Source organism: Notolepis coatsorum, assembly GCF_963971535.1.
Source record: "Notolepis coatsorum genome assembly, chromosome: 20".
NCBI classification, from domain to species: Eukaryota; Metazoa; Chordata; class Actinopteri; order Aulopiformes; family Paralepididae; genus Notolepis; species Notolepis coatsorum.
The window spans coordinates 60,606,302-60,625,701 of record NC_140184.1 but is presented as its reverse complement, the minus strand read 5'-3'; the positions used below and the strand labels follow the sequence as shown (position 1 = coordinate 60,625,701).

Sequence of the window (19,400 nt, the reverse complement as noted above, 5' to 3'; positions counted from 1 at the left end):
CAATTACAATTATTTTTAAACTTCTAACCTATTTTCCCCTTGTGTTCAGTATTTGTGGTAATGGACGGGATTGAAAAACCCATGTCTCCTGGTAACATTTAGCTCATGTTATCTGATACAGTATAAGCACCATCAGAATGGAGACTATATGGGAATATGACATTCAGCATCTGAAGCATCTTGGCCTGTGTTCCTTCAAGCATATCAGTCTCATTCATTAAAATCTGACAGGTAAGACTGGTTCTAGATCAGCACCTTGAGTAACAAGACAAAGTGGGAGATCTAGAGATGGCTTATGTTCATGTTGATCATTGTGATACTGATCATTGTATCTTAACCGATTGTTAAGACTGAAATAAAAAGGATATTTGATCTTTTGGACAACTGATCTACAGTAACTGATTTCCAAATTGCTACAGCTTCTACATCTGGCAAAGATATGCATAACCAAAGTAAATACGGAAGCCCCTGTAGTCAGTCTCAGGACAGATAAGACAGGATATGGGCTTTGACAGAATACACATCTTAATATCAAGTGGCACAAACAAATAAAAATAGAAAGACATTTTAAATGATTACAAACAAAAAAACACAAGACAACAAGAATAATTGTTGATCCCTTTGGGAACACCAATAAGAAGAAATGTAATTTACGGTATTATATCAATACCATCAATCAATTAGATTCCATGGATTTCTCAAGACAATCCAATAACCTTTTTGTTGTGTTCCGTTATGTGGCAACTGGAATTACTAGGCCTAGTTCTAGAATCATTGGCTCTCAATGTTGGTTCCAGGGGCCCATGGCAGGGGGATCCCAGGGGGTCCTCGGGGGAAAATGAGGAATTGATCAATTTCACTATTGGGCCTATATTTCACTGGAAGTTAACACAATGAGGCGATGTATAAGAATGACTACTATCTCCCCACATGTAGCACAGACATATACAATTCTATATTAAATCGCACCAAAGATCAACAGTCTTCTTAGACGGGGTCTTTGGGACAGAATGGTATTAAATCAGGGTCCGTGGCATAATATTCATCTATTTGTGTGTCTTTGTCATGAAGAGCTTTGGGGACCCCTACTCTAGATGATAGATCCATAGATCCTTATACATCTGGTAAAGACATATTTAACAACCCTATGAATACATGGAACTGCTCTTGGTTGGTTTTGGATTGAAGGAAGTTGACATTCCCTCTTCTATTCTCATGTGCTGGTAAGTTGAATGTAAGAGAAAGGAGTTGCGGTAGTTCCTGACAGCTTTATGAACAACATGCTGTAGATATCACTGGTACTCGGCTCCACCGTCACAGTAATTGTACTTCATATGGAGGAATGACAGTCGACAGCCCATTCCTTAAACCCCCCCCCCCCCCCCTTCCCCCTACCTTGTCTCGTGACAGGAAGTGGTGGTTAACAGCTTGCATACAGCTCAAGGGTCATAGGCGATAGGTCACATAGCTGCCCCGATTTAGTTCACCACGAGCACCAACACAGGTTCGTAAAACATCAACATCAACGAAATACACACACACAAAAAAAGATACACTTTTAGTAAACTTAGAAAAGAGTAGAAAAATGTATAAAAAGACACCCAGGTGGAATGGTGCTCTGGTGGTCTGGTCAGACCATGTCCTCAGTCAGTATTTAACGCCTCTCAATCTCTCTCCTTCAGTCCAGGAAGCGCTGGCAGGCTTTCTTCCAGCGGCAGGCCGTGCACCACTGGTCTCGGTGTTCGATGCCGTAGACCTTGCGGCACTTCTTAGCCTCGCCACGCACCCGTCTGAGGGAGAGAGGCAGAGAAATCATTTAATTAATTACATTTGACAATGCATTACAACAACTAAATATTATGTAAATGGGAGTGCTAAAAGGCTCAAGAGTACAGAGGTGGAAACTAATTAATTATTAATATTAATTATTATTAATTATTCTTTCATATTTATTACTGTAGTTACTGTAATTGAGTCGTTTCTTTTACAAGTCTGTACGTTTTAGTGGGTATTATTACTATATCAGAGTAGCGAGTACAAAGAGATGACCTACAAGTAACAGAACACTCATTGTGGACATGTCTCTCATAACTGATACTTGTTTTGTTTATACAATAAGAAATACCCAACCATTAGGCTCATAATGAATGACCCATCAAAATATTTGAAAGACCAAAAACAAAACTAGTGGTCAGTTGTTGAACACAATCTCAATCGCATACATATCCCCAAACAGTTTTGCATAAATTAATTTGGTTTCTGTTGAGAGTTAATGAGTTTGAATTTGCCCTCATGTGATATCATCTGAGCATTCTTGAAATAGTACATATTGAAGATAATATTAGTAGAATATATTGAGTAAATAGTTGTATATATTTATTTAAGCATTACAACCATATGTTTAGTGAACTAAAGACCATATATCTTAGAAAATAGAGTGCAAAGGTATTATTAATTCTTTTATTTAACCTTTATTTAACCAGGGCCCTGTTCCTCGTACCTGGCTAACTGAGTTAGCCAGATCATTTTCAGCATAGCTTGACTTAAGCCAGACCTTTCTGTTCCCCGACGTACGATTGTCTAAATCACTATGGCAACATATCAAAAAGTTTTAACCTGCTCCAGAGCAGGGTTTAGTTCAGTTAGCTCTATAACCTGCATGGCCATACCCTCGCAAAGAAATCCCAGCTCGCTTCCTGAAATAATTCTCACAGTCTAGATCCCATTATACCATTCTAAATTATGTTATGTTCATTATGTTATGTTAAGTCACCAGATGATAAAAAAATAAAAATAAATTGCAGTCAGGCCACTGAACTTAGAAGCAGGCCAGGCCACTGTTTCTAGTTGCACCAGCGCAATAGTTAGATAACCTAGGTGGGGAACAACCAGGAGATCACTGGAACTCACACAAGTTGGAGAACTATCTCTCTCTCTCTCTCTCTCTCTCTTGCTCTCACACACACACAAAGGGAGCGGCAATGCTAATCATTGACACATGCTAGCCTGTAATAATCCCCCCCAGAAAAATCTACTTTGCATTTGATATATTACAAATATATGCCATCACACACACTGGCATTTAAATGGTTAGAATTATAAAATGAATATGTGGCGTTATGATCAGGGCTGAAGTTGAATAAAAGATTGTATTTTTTTTTTCAATTACAAAAAAACTGAAAATCCATAAAAAATCTGTGTTGTTCCTAATCATACATTATGCTAGCCTGTTTTTTAACAATAATTTGTTATGCCATCACAAACACTGGCATTTAAAGGGTACACATTTTAAAATTCCTGCACCAGAATGCAGGAAATTAAGTCTTTGTAACAAAAAAAATCCTGGTGGGGGACTTAAAAAGTGGCCTGACTGGGGCTATATTTTGCACTATATTTCCTGGCCTGAATGATTTACCCAGTCCGGCCCTGGTTAAAAGCCTCCAATGCTTATTAGTGTGTGTGCGTTTGAACGTTTGCATGTTTCAACCATACATTTTCCATTTATAAAATGTTTAATCGGGCATTTGGCTCTGATTAGTTTAATATTCTCCGCTGTTGATGTATTTGCTTAACGGAGCGTCAGATTGTGTTTCATTCAAGCATAAATTGAAGCGTCTTCATGCGTGGACTGTGGATATGAATTACGAGGAATCTGAATCTGTGGATTGTTGAATTGTATCACTGTCACTCACACGTTATTGTGATATTGTAACTGGGATAAAAATGTCTGATGAGATGCGCTGTTTGACGGATTTGAGAAATTGAATGAGCCGTTGACGTTTTGACAAATGAATTTGAGAAAATGCATTTATCTGTTCAAGCACTGTTATCTGATGATGAACATGAGGTGTCACTGGTATAAACCAAAGGTTAATCAATTCAATGCATGTATGGATGATGTCCGAAACAGATTAAAACCTGATTAATAGTGAAACTGTTAATAGCCTCCCTCCAAGCCTCTCTGACACCGTTATTTCGGGGGTCGTGCCTTGAAAACTGTGTTTATATATAAAGTACATGATACCTAAGCCGAGCACATACAGTACAGATATCCTCATAAGTATCTATTCATTCGTATCAATTAGATACTCTTTGGGCTTGTTTGTATCTACTTATTCTGAAAGTTGAACAAATTATTTTCGCTAGCAAGATCTCATTAGATTATTCATTCCATTAAGCAGGCACATTTAAAGAAATATAATCTGATTGATTGGGGTAATGAGTAGGGATGGGTACCTTTCACATTTGAACCGATACGGTACCGGTACCTGTGAATCGATACCGGTACCCAACGGTACCTTTTTTCGGTACTTTAGTCTCTAAAAATGTAATCTACCTACCTCAGTCGTGAGAAAAAAAATCCAAACTTCAAATAACTACACTTTCGACCGTTTTCGGCTTGCCATTGCCCCAACTGCTTTGTTGTTGAATCAAGTCAAATCCTAGGTAAGCGTATATTGTGCGTGTGAACGTTGACATGAAAAGAAAAAAGGTAAAAAAAATAATAATAATAAAGTGTAAATTTTTTTTTATAATTAAGTGTAAAAAAAAATCCCCCCCCCCCCCCACGTGAATCGATACTCGGTAGTACCGACGTGTTTCGGTAAGTACCTTTAAAAGTACCGAATTCGGTACCCATCCCTAGTAATGAGGGACTTAACATTAGCCTATAGATTATGCATTTAACTTGTCTGCGAGGCTATTGAGCTGTACTGTATTGTACCCATTCTGCAATCTGTTAATAAAGTTTTTAATCAATCAATCAATAAATGCCGTTATAAAATCAGGATTTCTGCGATCGACACTTGCTGTCTTTTCAGGTGAGGCGGCCACGCACAATTATCCTGAGTATCAAGTCTGGTTCGAATTAACAAGACTGAATCAGCGTTCGAGGAACAGGGAAAGCCTGGATTCAAACATAGAGTTAATTGAATCTGGATAATGGGACTTTTGATCGACTTAGTTGAACCAGGTACGGGGAATAGGGCCCAGGAAGTCCCATTGAGATACAAGATCTCTTTTGCAAGGGAGACCTGGTAGGTGAAATGCCTATAATAATAGTATGCCTATTAAATGTAACTGGTTTAAGAGCACTTGAGTAATATAGTAGAATTCAAGAACAGCAAATGACTCAGGCGAACTTGACCAAAGATAGAAGGTTTTGTTCAGAGAGAGAGAGAGAGAGGATGACTGGAACCAAAATGAAGAAAAAAACAGCCCAATCAACTCTTCTTGTCAAACAGATAAAACATACTTTATTTCCTGGCTAGTTAATTATAGAACAGTGATAAAAACAGATTGGCCTTCAGCAGGACATGATGAAGAAAGAAAACATTTGTTTTTGTATTACTCCTCTATAATAAACTAGCCAGTAAAATATAGGCTTTGTATCTGTTTGACAAGAGAGAGAGAGAGAGCATGAGAGCACGAGAGTGTGCAAGAGTGAGAGTGTTTGTGAGTAGAAGTAAGAGAAGATAAGGAATTCCGTTGACGCCTAGCAGCGTAACATGTTTGCATTCGAAAAGGCTTAATATAGAACATCATTTTAATGACAGGAGGTGCTTACCTTGCAGTCCAGTGGCTGCGTGGAGGGGACACACTGACGGGATGTGGCCTGATGGGGGCACTGTGCTGCTGGAGCCACTGCTCGCCCACGCTGACCGAGCGGACACGGAATGGAGCCACCTGAGAGAGGAGGGAAAGAGTGAGAGACAGATATTACCACATTACACTCCACATTACCACCATACAGAAATATACCATGGAACAATATACTGGTACAACGAAATCAATAAGCACTACCATGAGATACCATCTTACAACCATGTTTCTACCATGATACATTTAACAGTAAACATTGGTGTGGAATAGGGCTGTATTTTCATAATCAATACATCAACAAATTCATTGCTAGGGTCTATCAGGGCATTTTTTGTCATTGATTCCATTTTCAAAGATTATCGTCATGTTGTTAATTAATGAATTATTATTATAAAATTATAGGCACTTCTTTGGAAGCAGCAACAACAACAACAACAACAACAAAAACAAACAAATGTGTGTTGGTCTTTTAGTCTTTAGACTAGATCAATTTTTCGTTTGCATTTTCCAATTCATATGCAGAGGGGAAATAACATGGCTTATTTGATTGGTCAATAACGACCTATGATTATTCATAGACTAAGAATTCCTTTCCATAACAATGACCCGGGCCCTGTTTCATGTACGTGGTTCAACTAAGTCGATCAACATGTCCATTATCCAGCTTCAGTTAACCCGATGTTCAAAGCCGGGATTTTCCTGTTTCACAAAGGAGGATTCAGTCTCGTTAACTCAAGCCAGACTTGAGAGTCAGGCTCAAGTCAGGCTAGATGCGCGCTCCCGTTTTAGGTGGAAAGCCAGCACGTATCGATGGCAGAGACCCTGATTCTCAACGGCATTGATTGATTAATTGATTTAAGACTTTATTGACAGATTGCAATAGGCTCAATCGCCTCGCCGACAAGTTAAATGCGTTATCTATAGGCTAATTCTAAGTCCCTCATTACCTCAATCAATCAGATTATATTTCTTTAAACTTGCCTGCTGGATTGAATAATCAAATGAGATCTTGCTAGCGAAAATTATTAGTTAACTGTTATACAGAATTACGATACGGCTCTCTTACCCATTGATTGATGTATAGTCAATCTTTTACTTATCTTCTCTGTGGTGTAACGGGTTCTTCTTTTGACTTTCACACGGACGACCGGGGTTCAAGGCCCTAGTCTTTTCCTTCTTTTTGCAATATAGGAATAATTCAATTTGGTGCACGTTGAGAGCTATATAAAGAATGACATCCTCAATGCATGTAGATTTATAATATTTTAACTTAAAACCAGGCTACTTTGGCGTATAATCATTAATATTATATTCAAAAAAATCATATTGGAAACACGGGGATTTGAACCCCGGTCGCTGAATTGGCAGGCATGAGCACTACCGCTGGGCCACTGGGCCAGATGGGATAAATTCATTGTTTATACATTAATGAACGAGAGACCCGTGTTTAGAATATCCGTTGTTTTGAATGAAGTTTATCTCTTTATCCTCATTCATTAATGTGACGTCAACGGCTCATTCAATTTCTCAAATCCGTCAAACAGCGCATCTCATCAGACATCTTAATCCCAGTTACAATTAAAATAACCACATCATGTGTACATCGCACGAGCGAGCGCCACCGTCGCCACGGTATATATAACGTGCATTATTTAGGACAAAGTGAATTTAATATCAGCATTTTGGGTCTATTTTACATTTCAAAAGCCCCCTCTGGAAGAATGGAGCACAAAAACGTAATTCAGAATGGTATAATGCAGATCGTAGACTGTGGGAATAGTTTCAGGAAACGGGCTGTCACTTCTTTGCGGGGGCGTGGCGATAGTTCAGGCTAACTTGAACTTGAACTCTGCTTTCGAGCAGGCTCAAACTTTTGGATATGTTGTCATGGTGATTTGGGAAATCCACGTACATGAAATCGGAAAGTCAGGCTAACACAGTTATCCAGCTAAAGTTATCCGGCTAACTCGGTTATCCCGGTACATGGAACGGGGCCCAGGACATATAAACAGGGCTCTTTGTGTGATGTCTCTGCAGCAGCCTGGCCCATTGTCCTCCTGTTGTTTACCCCTGATGAAAACAGGCTGCAGTTACATGTCGCAGCCTGCAGGGGGAGTGTTCTACCAGTGTTTTCTACTAGAGAGGTTTCAAGAGAGGGGGTGACAAAGGCTGGCCAGTGTTGGCAAATCAAATTAGCAGGGGGGTTGCCTGGTAAATATCCAGGATTAAGAGAGCTGTAAATATGTCACCAAAAACCACTGCTCGTTGTCTGTCCGCCCCCACAACGCACCTCCATCCCTCCCGTCCCAAATAAAACTGGCAGAAAGCATCTCTCTCTCTCTCTCTCTCTCTCTCTCTCTCTCTCTCTCCTCTCTCTCTCCTCTCTCTCTCCTCTCTCTCTCTCTCTCTCTCTCTCTCTCTCTCTCTCTCTCTCTCTCTCTCTCTCTCTCTCTCTCTCTCTTCGCCGCATTCCATTCATAAAAGACTGTAATTAATTTAAGCTTCATCTATCCTAGGAGCACCCGAGGCCTACGCACAACGCGTGTTGCTTATTAACAGCGGAACAGTGCAAAAATGCTTCCGCATTCGTCACCGCACGCCACTACGGTAATGCGCCTTTCCTTTTCCTTCGCCCTGGTGCGTGCACCGGCGTGCTCGCGAGGTGAGGTACTCGCGCCGGGCTCGCGCGCGCATGCGCATGAGATCCCCGCTTGGTTCGACACATATTAACACGCTTTGGTTCAATTTGGTTAATCACCATGTACACGTGATGGACGCAGCAGGCGATCACTCCTACTGTTATTCAGCTGCGCCGAGGTACATGATTGATTGATTGATTGATTGATTGATTGATTGATTGATTGATTGATTGATTGAGCACTACTGAGCTAACATGAAAGACTGTAGAGGTTGAGTACTTTAATATCTAAAGATGGTAAGTTAAGAGTGTTGTGTTCACTCATAGTTAAATACAGTAGAGGTTGAGTACTTCATTATCTAAAGATGGTAAGTTAGAGTGTTGTGTTCACTCATAGTTAAAGACTGTAGAGGTTGAGTACTTTAATATCTAAAGATGGTAAGTTAAGAGTGTTGTGTTCACTCATAGTTAAATACAGTAGAGGTTAGGGGTGGACGGTATGGTCTAAAATTTATATCACGGTATAATTTGAAGCATAGACGGTAACGGTATATATCACGGTATCATCGTTTTTGATAAAAAAAAATTTTTATTTTATATAATTTATTTTTTTTTTTTTTATAAAATATATATATTATATAATTAGACTTGTACTTGTATTATCTGCGAGACATCGCCACCACGCAACAAGCTCCACTGTCTGTGTGTACTCTAGTAGCCTCCAGCTACGGCCAGGATTCTCCAGAGCTGCACCTGGACCTATACTCTAGTAGCCTCGAGCAGAGCTACGGCCAGGATTCTCCAGCGCTGCACCTGGACCCTATTGTATTGGTACTATAACGTTAGCAAGCCCTCAGCTCGAATACGCATCGAATCAGTGTTATAAGACATTGATATCAGGAGCTATCTGTAGCTACTGCTAGCCGGATATATAACGTTAATACAACGCCTCAGTGAATTATTTAGTTCAATGGGACATTTCGTTTTGAACGGTGAACTAATTTGCGTTAACGTGAGCTAACGGCTAACGGAGCTATCATACACGTCTACTCTACTAGACTTGATGGAGCGTTTGTTGATGTCAGGAGCTATCGGTAGCTGGCCGACTAGATACCGTTCGGTTAGACAATGCCTCATCATGTATTAAACTAAAAGTGAATAGTTGACTGGGTCATTTTGTAACGGTAGCTAAGCTAACGTTAGCTCAGGGAGACGTCCCGTCCCACTAGACTACTAGTGTTTACATGCGTGCGGGAGGGGCTGGCACGCCCACTGCGCGAAGCCTCCTAAATAACTTTTTCTAGTTCGCACATATCTATTATCTATGACTAATTCTATCTATTTTTAGGGGCAAATGCGAGTGAAATAGTCGCGCTGTGGTTACATGACGTCATTGCTATTTTAGAGCTGCACTACCGGTTATACGGTATAGTCAAAATCCATACCGTAGAGCAAATTCATACCGTTTATACCGTATACCGTTTATACCGTCCACCCCTAGTAGAGGTTGAGTACTTCATTATCTAAAGATGGTAAGTTAGAGTGTTGTGTTCACTCATAGTTAAATACAGTAGAGGTTGAGTACTTCATTATCTAAACATGGTAAGTTAGTTAGAGTGTTGTGTTCAGTCAGACAGTAGACAAGTAGAGGTTGAGTACTTTATTATCTAAACATGGTGAGTTAGAGTGTTGTGTTCATTCATAGTTAAAGACAGCCGAGGTTGAGTAGTTTCTTCATATTCCATAGTAAAGTACACGTTAACGTTACAATGTGTTGTGTTCACAACACTGTTTAGTCTGACGACGCGTTGCGAAGTACACGTTAACGTTACAATGTGTTGTGTTCACAACACTGTTTAGTCTGACGATGCGTCGCGAAGTACACGTTAACGTTACAATGTGTTGTGTTCACAACACTGTTTAGTCTGACGACGCGTCGCGATAATATACTATATTCCATAGTAAAGTACACGTTAACGTTACAATGTGTTGTGTTCACAACACTGTTTAGTCTGACGACGCGTTGCGAAGTACACGTTAACGTTACAATGTGTTGTGTTCACAACACTGTTTAGTCTGACGACGCGTCGCGATAATATACTATATTCCATAGTAAAGTACACGTTAACGTTACAATGTGTTGTGTTCACAACACTGTTTAGTCTGACGATGCGTCGCGAAGTACACGTTAACGTTACAATGTGTTGTGTTCACAACACTGTTTAGTCTGACGACGCGTCGCGATAATATACTATATTCCATAGTAAAGTACACGTTAACGTTACAATGTTGCGTTGTGTTCACTAGGGCTGCAACGATTAGTCGACATAATCGACGACGTCGATTATAAAAAATCGTCGACGAGAAATTGTTGCGTCGATTAGTCATTAAATTTTTTTTTTTTTTTTTTTTTGTGCACTACCTATCTGTGTGAGAGTGGCTTCTCAGGGTTCCAGACAACATCATAACATGATGATCCCATAGCAAATTTTGGACATTGAAAACATTGTTCCCCTGCAGGAGATGATGATCAGACTAGACACACAATACATTACACACGCACTCCTCTCACTCACACACAGCGATCAGAGTAAGACACACACATACACACTCCTCTCACTCACACACAGCGATCAGAGTAAGACACACACACATACACACTCCTCTCACTCACACACAGCGATCAGAGTAAGACACACACACATTCACACTCCTCTCTCTCACACACAGCGATCAGAGTAAGACACACACACATTCACACTCCTCTCACTCACACACAGCGATCAGAGTAAGACACACACACATACACAAATTACACAGTACACACCTCTCACTCACACAGCGATCAGAGTAAGACACACACACAAATTACACAGTACACACACTCCTCTCACTCACACAGCGATCAGAGTAAGACACACACACATACACACACACACGGACTCCTCTCACACACAGCAAACAAAAGTTATTTAAAGTACACTTCCACTTTAATTTGTATTATTTAATTTATTTATCTTGTTATGAGTGTATTGTTCTTCAAATACATTTTCATTTAAAGTGGCTTAAAGATCCAAATTCAAATGTTTCATGAGTCATTATTTTAATTTGCTATGGGATCATCATGTTATGATGTTGTTGTTTGGTCCTGACAAGAGTCTCATAGTCTGGGGTGATGGTAGACAAGCAACTCTGAGGTCATGCTCAATGTCCAATATGTTCCTCTGCTCTGTCTTCAGCTGGACCAGAGCTGAGAAGCCACTTTCACAAAGATAGGTAATAAAAAAAAAAAAAAAAAAAAAAATGTTGTTGTTGTTTACATTGGTTTTCGATTAGTCGACTAATCGAAAAAATAATCTGCAGATTAGTCGACTACCAAATTAGTCATTAGTTGCAGCCCTAGTGTTCACTCATAGTTAAAGACAGCCGAGGTTCGCTAACGTTACAATGTTGCGTTGTGTTCACTCATAGTTAAAGACAGCCGAGGTTCGCTAACGTTACAATGTTGCGTTGTGTTCACTCATAGTTAAAGACAGCCGAGGTTCCAAGTGATTCGTTGCAATGTACGCGGAAATGCCATATGCATTTGTCTAAGCGGGGTGAAAAGAAAGGTGCATTACCATAGTGGCGTGCGGTGACGAAAGCGGAAGCATTTTTGCACTGTTCCGCTGTTAATAAGCAACACGCACGCACAACAGTGCTGTCCATGGTTCTGAAACAACAGCACGCTATCGATTGTTCTGAAACAATATCTAAGCAATAGTCACATGTAATAGTACATGTATATGGTCTCTAGCATGCACACTGATGTATCCAGATGCACCAGATATAACAGAGATAGCTGATCTGAACACAGCTTTAAGTGTACTGTACCTGTCTGCTGTGTGGTGCAGGGGTGGGTAAGATCCACTGGCAGGCTGTGGATGTGGACGCTACTGGAGACACAACGGGGACTGGAGCCAGGGCCTGTAGGAGCCAATATACACACCATCAATACACACACCATCAATACACACACCATCAATACACACACCATCAATGAGCGAGCATGATGTTTTTTCTTAAAGATGGATATCTTAAAAGTAGAATCTGTAATGCCATCGAACAGCGACCTCTAGGCAAAAGAGCCCTGCATAGTAGGGATGTCCCGATCATTCCGGGGGCCGATCACATGATTCTCAGAAGATCGGGAGAAAAAATCGGGAGTAATATATATTTTTTTTAATTACATTTTATTCAACAAACATGACATGACATGTTCACGTCTTAAACTCATACTGAGGCCTTCGTTTTGGTTAATTACATCGCACAGAGCAGAAGAATTTGCCAAAACAAACGCATTTCCTTTGATTTACACCGTCGCACGACAGTGACGTATGCCGAAAATAGCAGACCTACAAGCTCACAACGCGTCGCCCCCGCAACACCGGCAGGTTATGTCCACCTGATGACTCGGAGCAGCTAGACAAAATGTCAGAAGTTTGGAAGCATTTTAAAATTGAAACCGAAGCCAGTCGCAATGTTTGCAAGGCGGACGTTCCGCGTGGAGGAAAGAACAGAGCTGCGTTCAACACAACCAATCTAATACGCCACCTGAGAAACAACCACAAACAACAACGAGAGCGAGCAAAGGAATGGGGGAGGCGGCTGGTGCTTTGCCAAACAGCTGTATTGATTGCAATGTCTCGCTTGAATGAACGTTCACCTGGATAACATCAACATTCGCTTTGTGAGGATTATCGTCTGCGTTTCAGACCAAAATGGAGCAAATCATTATGTAAGTCAAACACTGTGAATGTATACTAATGTGCAAACAGATTGAAACTTTGAATATTTCTCGTATGAAGCACATTCGGTTACTAATGTGAAAGATCGGATCGGGAAAGATCGGTATCGGCAGATCACATGATCGGGAGCAAAAAAATGCGATCGGGACATCCCTACTGCATAGTATTGCACTTTGTATGTAAACAACAAATATTTTACAGCCTCAAAATAGGAATGTCTAGGAATGACTGATCACTAAGTGTGTCTGACTCTTACCACTCAACCTGCACAGACTACAACGTATAATGTATGCCATATATCATGCCAGTTAGAGTACCTTGTGTACACTGCACCTGTGGATACTGTTTACCTTACTTACTCATAGTATATATTCAGATTCTAATTCTTATTGCCCATATTTATTGTAACGTATACCATAACTGATAGGACACCTTTCATCTGCACCTTTGATTACACTGTTTACTTTCTTATATTCAGAGTTAATTATATTTTTTACGCTGTTTATTTTTATCTTTATTATATTTTTATTGCCTATATTTATGTACTATTACCCTGCCCATACCTGTAACTCCCTTCCCCCCTCCCCCATGCTGCTATGACGCTCAAATTTCCCCAATATATATAATATATTCAGCTCTATCTTTAACCCATTCTCCGCCATTCACGTGTTAAGGCGGGTTTCTCCACCATGCGTTGTCTGCCAATAACTCCGTAAGGCGTTTTTGAGATCAATATTTCATATTTTCGTCATGGTATTCAGAGAGTCTTGGGTGATGCTGTCTGATCCATCACAACTCTGCAACGCTTCAATACCGCCATCTGGTGGCCGATCAGCGAGTTGCCAAACCGGAAGTTGCCCAAACCGGAAGTGGTCCGTCCCCTATTTTCGTCCGGCCACTCGCTTATCGTCCCGGGGCTCAATACAGACGCCGTCGATATAGATCTATGCCATAACTCAATAATCAACATGATTTGGACGTGTATTAGTAATATACAAACCGGAAATGGATCGCATCGATCAACATCCCATAATTGGGATCTGTTTGCTCCACTCTCATCGCCCAACGGTACGAGGAGACTGGGGTGAGTTTCAGCGTTTTTCTTTACCATTTTCGATACAAACTGCTCCGATCAATATATCACCCATACTACATAAATCATTTAACGTCGGTCATTGAATTATAAACGACCCCCCCCCCCCCCCCCTCCGTTCACCCGCAGATGACCAGTCATGACGTTTAGGACCATGTACAGTTGGAATTTTTTATATAACGTTGATCGGTATCAAACTGCATTTGATCATCTAATATATGCATTTATGCCTATATCTCACGTTCTATGAAATACTGCAGAAAACGATAAAAACATATTTATACTCTAGACGGTATTTTAGTATGAATGTGTGAATGAAAAAGTAAAACGTTCCTACATCCTGAACGACAGATAATTGATGTTGAATGGGCCATAGTAATGTCAATTTAGCAATACAATTTAAAAAGTTATAGCCCTGCAAAGAAGGTGAACATCTCCATAGACAAATAGCGCTGGCAGAGGATGGTTTAGGATGGATATCAGCCCGGCAGAGAATGGGTTAATCTTTCAAAATGTTCAGTTGCTATTGCATGCACTCCACTACACTGTTCCACTACACACATGAGTGCATGCTTACCAACTGTCCGTCTGCAACACTACTATCACCAACATCTAAGAAGGGAGATCCCCCCTTGAATGGCCCTTCTAAGGTTTCTCTCCTCCACACTGCCTGTGGAGCATTTTTCCCTATTGTTAGGTTTTAGTGAGTTTTTCCTTACCTTCGTGTGGGGTATGTCTGGGAGTGCTTGCATTCTTTCATTTATTTGCATTTATTTTAAATGTGTTGGACCTTATGGTGTTCTTGTTCTGTTCTTGACTTATTGTTATGTTTCTTCTTGACTTGTTTAAAGAAGACCTGTACGGCCCATGGGGACATTAACGTGTGTTGTCGGGCCTTACAAATACATTTGATTTTATTTGATTTGACTCGTCTTATCTTAACTTATCTTATCTTATCTTAGTTAAGTTAGTTAATTGTCACATACGGTAAGTCCTTAGTATATTTGAGAATGGAAAGACATTTCAAGTCAGCGTTAGATTAGATTAGATTCAGACTAAGGAGAGGGACAGAAGGAAGCAGAATGTGTCGAGTGAAATGAAAGTAGTCTTCTGTGATGCTGCCCACCTGGTAGGAATGCTCCACCTGCACCTGCCAGAGGCCGTCTGACGTGGAGGGGGCCGACTGGCTCAGAAGGCTGGCCTGGGGGGTGTCGTCTGCAGGGGCCCCGGGTCCCACGCCAGGAGACCCAAAGGCAGGAGGGCTGGGGGGAGGGGAGGAGGACCAGGGGGCGAAGATAGGGCTGAAGCTGAGGGGTGTCGGCGGGGGGGGGGTGAGAGGCTGGTGGTCCCGTTGGTGGATCTCGGTGTAGTAGAAATCCTCCTCGCTGCGAGAGCAACGCTCGTGCTCTCCATTTTGGCTGCGGGATGGAGGAAGAGAGGAAAGGAAAGAGGGGATGAATAAATCAGTTATGGTAAATGATAAATGGACTGCGTTTATATAGTGCTTTTATCCAAAGCGCTTTAAACCGTATGTCTCACATTTACCCATTCACTCACACATTCACACACCGACGGCAGAGGCAACCATGCAAGGTGTCAACCTGCTCATCGGGAGCAGTTAGGGGTCAAGTGTCTTGCTCAAGGACACTTTGACACGCTGCCGGGAGGAGCGGGAATCGAATCAGGAACCTTCCGATTACCAGATGACCACTACCTCCTGAGCCACTGTTCATTTTTTCTATGTAGCCAACAGAAGGTATCCAGTGTGTTTCTTTAACGTAACCAGCTGATACTGCACATCAAGCGGCGCAACCATTTTTTAACACTACAGTCGGATAAACGTTCTCCGTGTTGTGGGTGTTCCGCCTCACAATGAGAGTTTGAGTGAAGTATCTGCAAAAACCAATCAATCACTACTATGCTCCAATTTGGAGCGTGTACAGCACACATTGGGTCAAATGGCAGCTTAAAACATCCTCCAGGGTAGCTGTACTGGAGAGAGATCTAGTTCTCCAGGCAACTCTTCTCCTGTTTGAGTAGCTGACATCTGCTGATGAAGTACAGCTCCATGGACATATATATACACTGTATTATACATATTTCACTAACCTTAATAAGTGCAGTGTGCGGATGTGGCGCTTAATCCCCACCATTGATGTCAACACCTTGCCACAGCTGGGCCACAAACATCTGTAGGCCACCTTCACTGAGTTCTGGTGATGGAGATAGAGATAGAGATAGAGATAGAGATAGAGATAGAGATAGAGATAGAGATAGAGATAGAGATAGAGATAGAGAGATAGAGATAAATAAAGAGAGAAAGGGGGGGCACAGAGGCTGTAAGCACCAGCAGATAAAGGGCATTGCGTTGGGAAACACTCACATCTATCCTCAGGAATCAATTAGCCTAACACAAATTAAAGAGAGAGATGGTGTAAAAGAGGACATTTCCACACAGATGGACAATATTTGCTCATGAATATATCATTCAATGAAGTCCATGGTTTTTTTAGGAATGGAATTACCATCGTAGCGCTCAAGTTGGCTATCAGGCATTTCAGATATTTCATTTTTCATTTATCTTCAGCAAATTATTAAAAATATATGAAACTGAATTTGATCCCGGTCTGGTGAACATAGACAAGTATGAATTAAGTATGAAATACAGTACACACACACACACACACACACACACACACACACACACACACACACACACACACACACGGTAACATCTGATTCTGCTCACTCTGCGTTTCCTTGGTGCTGGTTCGTCGAACAACACCTGCTCCAGCTCCATGTCCAATCCCTCGTTGGAGGGCATGGCCATGCCGCTGTCCGACTCTGTGATTGGTGGAGAGCGGGCGGGGCTTCCATGGCCACAGCCGACACTCCAGTACCCGCTACTGCCGCTGTCCGAGATCTCCCCGCCACCACACTCCATACCAGGGACTGATGCATTGCACACACAGACAATTTGCAATTTGTTAAATCCACAATGACTTTTCCCCCACACACACTTACTGACTTAATGACTCACTCACTCACTCACTCACTCACTCACTCACTCACTCACTCACTCACTCACTCACTCAGTGTCTATTTCTTCCCCCCCCCCCCCTCTCTCTCTCTCTCTCTCTCTCTCTCTCTCTCTCTCTCTCTCTCTCTCTCTCTCTCACCTGTTGTCACTGTGTCTCTCAGCAGGGGGCTCTGCACCAAGGGGCTACAGGACAGACTAGTTAGCACCATGGCCGCCATCATCTCATCCATGTCTACTGGCTCCACACTCCTCTGGCTGTGGGGGGGTGGGAGAGAGATGGCGATAGAGAGAGAGAGAGAGAGAAAGGAAGATGGTGTAAAAGAGGACATTTCTAGAGAGTTGGTGACAACATGCGGAAAGTTACACTTTTACTTTTGGGACGTACTGTACACAATTTGTTCTGAGACAAAACCACGTCAGGTCCAACAAGAAATCACAATCATATTTTGCCCATATATCTGCCCAGTTTTGCTCATCGAATCAATGCCGGAAAAGAAAATCACAGATATCATACGATACCGATATGGTTGCCGATAAATTGTGCCTCCCTAAAACTAACCCTAACCAACTAACCTGAAAGCTTTTTTACAAAATGAGAAGTGTTTTTGTCCCCTATTGGGAAGGTCATCACGTAATTTAATTAAATCACAGTGTATATTTCAGTATATATTAAATGGGTATTTGAGTCCAAAGTTTACAATGTATTGTACTATACTACTTATAGAGTTAAATATACACTCATTTATTCATAGTCAAATATACACTATATAAATCATCAATCGCTCCCCAATGTTTTTTTGCTTAACTCATACTGCTCACCAACCGTCGAGCGCCAAACACGTAATATTATAATAATAACAGTAATAATCGTTTTTTCTTTTTTTCCATTTTAATATTCTATACACTCTCACGGACCTCTGTGTTATCATTGGAACTCATTCTGAGACCTCGAGAGTCGAGAGTGCAATGCCGGCCGAATCCTGCTAAGTGGCAGTATTGCCTACCCTTTGAAACCTTATTTCACACTGTGTGTTACATTTTATATGTTTCGGGCGGAGAATTTGGACCCGGGCAAGTGAAACGCTTCATTCGAGCAACTTGGAACGCGTCCAGCACACTTGATGCATATTTTGTTCCATTTCATGTCAGGGACCCGATGGACATCAACACTGGAAATCGCGATCAGACAATTGGAATATTCATTTTGGGATACCTCCTAGCAAAGGTAAGGACTATATGACATCAATCCTACTTTGATCCTACAATGATTTCACATCGATCAACGTATGTAGTATTCAAAACGTATGCCGTCACTGACGATCAGAGCATCACAAAACGACCCCCCCCCTTTGATGCCTTCATGATGAAACATAATACCTATTATATACCTTTGATTTGGAAATAGTATCGTGTTCAGGCGAGCAACGCGAACCACTTTCGCAAAATGTACATAGCGCTCCATAACTCAGCTTCCAGGAATTAGCCCAGATCACTCTGAAACTATACAATATTCACCACGGGATAACACGTGAATGTATACACGAATAAATTAACAATTTTTTACATATTGGACTACAAATAGTGTCTGTCAAATGAGTCTGACTATTTTCTCCATAGCTATAATATAGAATATATAATAGATCTGCAAAGATCGTGAAATGTCGTGAAAATAAGCAATGGAAAGCTGGCGCTAGAGAGAAGAGATAGGCCAGGGCCTTTCTCTCCCCTGTCTGTCAGGAGGTCTCCACAACCTTATATGGGTCTCTTCCTGTTTCCGCCTCACCATCACTCTGTCTATCTGGGCCGCGTCTATTCTTTCCCCAATACATTTCCAGTTCCGTGTTCGCCTTCTGCGATCTGATTGGCCACTGACGTACGCTAGTTCTGCCCCCCCGGTATGACGCCAGGCGGGCGTAGAAATAATGCGTGGAGAGCGAGCCTCAACGCACGAGCGCACACACACACTTTGAAATGAATCATTCCAGCAAAGTAGGCTTCTATTATTCGAATTACTGTTTTAATGGGTATCACAGTAGTAAGTCCTACTGTAGAACATGACATATTAGCATGACATCTGATTTATTAATGCCAATACTAAAGATTAGGGACAAACGCAATTGGCACAAGTGTAAATCATGGATTAGTCACTCAGTTTTAACATCTGACTTAGCTCACCTCGTTAGTCTGCTGGCTGTGGATCCTATGGTCACAAGTTCAAATCACTCTTGGTTCAACAATTTT

The 19,400-nt window shown here is 41.4% G+C and overlaps 1 protein-coding gene across 3 annotated transcripts in view; it reads right to left on the bottom strand.

The window, feature by feature from the left end:
• Positions 1 to 1,412: 1,412 nt before the first annotated feature.
• Positions 1,413 to 19,400, bottom strand: part of znf395a (zinc finger protein 395a) — a 38,964-nt gene continuing 20,976 nt past the window's right edge. For 2 of the 3 annotated variants that reach the window (XM_084337242.1, XM_084337243.1), the window contains exons 4-10: positions 17,299 to 17,414; positions 16,869 to 17,071; positions 16,229 to 16,332; positions 15,246 to 15,537; positions 12,113 to 12,205; positions 5,567 to 5,685; positions 1,413 to 1,790 (exon numbers count right to left, since the gene is read on the bottom strand). In XM_084337242.1, coding sequence (XP_084193368.1) covers positions 1,679 to 1,790; positions 5,567 to 5,685; positions 12,113 to 12,205; positions 15,246 to 15,537; positions 16,229 to 16,332; positions 16,869 to 17,071; positions 17,299 to 17,414 — 1,039 coding nt within the window. In that variant the 3' untranslated portion in view covers positions 1,413 to 1,678. The remainder of the gene's footprint in view (positions 1,791 to 5,566; positions 5,686 to 12,112; positions 12,206 to 15,245; positions 15,538 to 16,228; positions 16,333 to 16,868; positions 17,072 to 17,298; positions 17,415 to 19,400) is intronic. The other variant, XM_084337244.1, reaches the window with a different exon arrangement.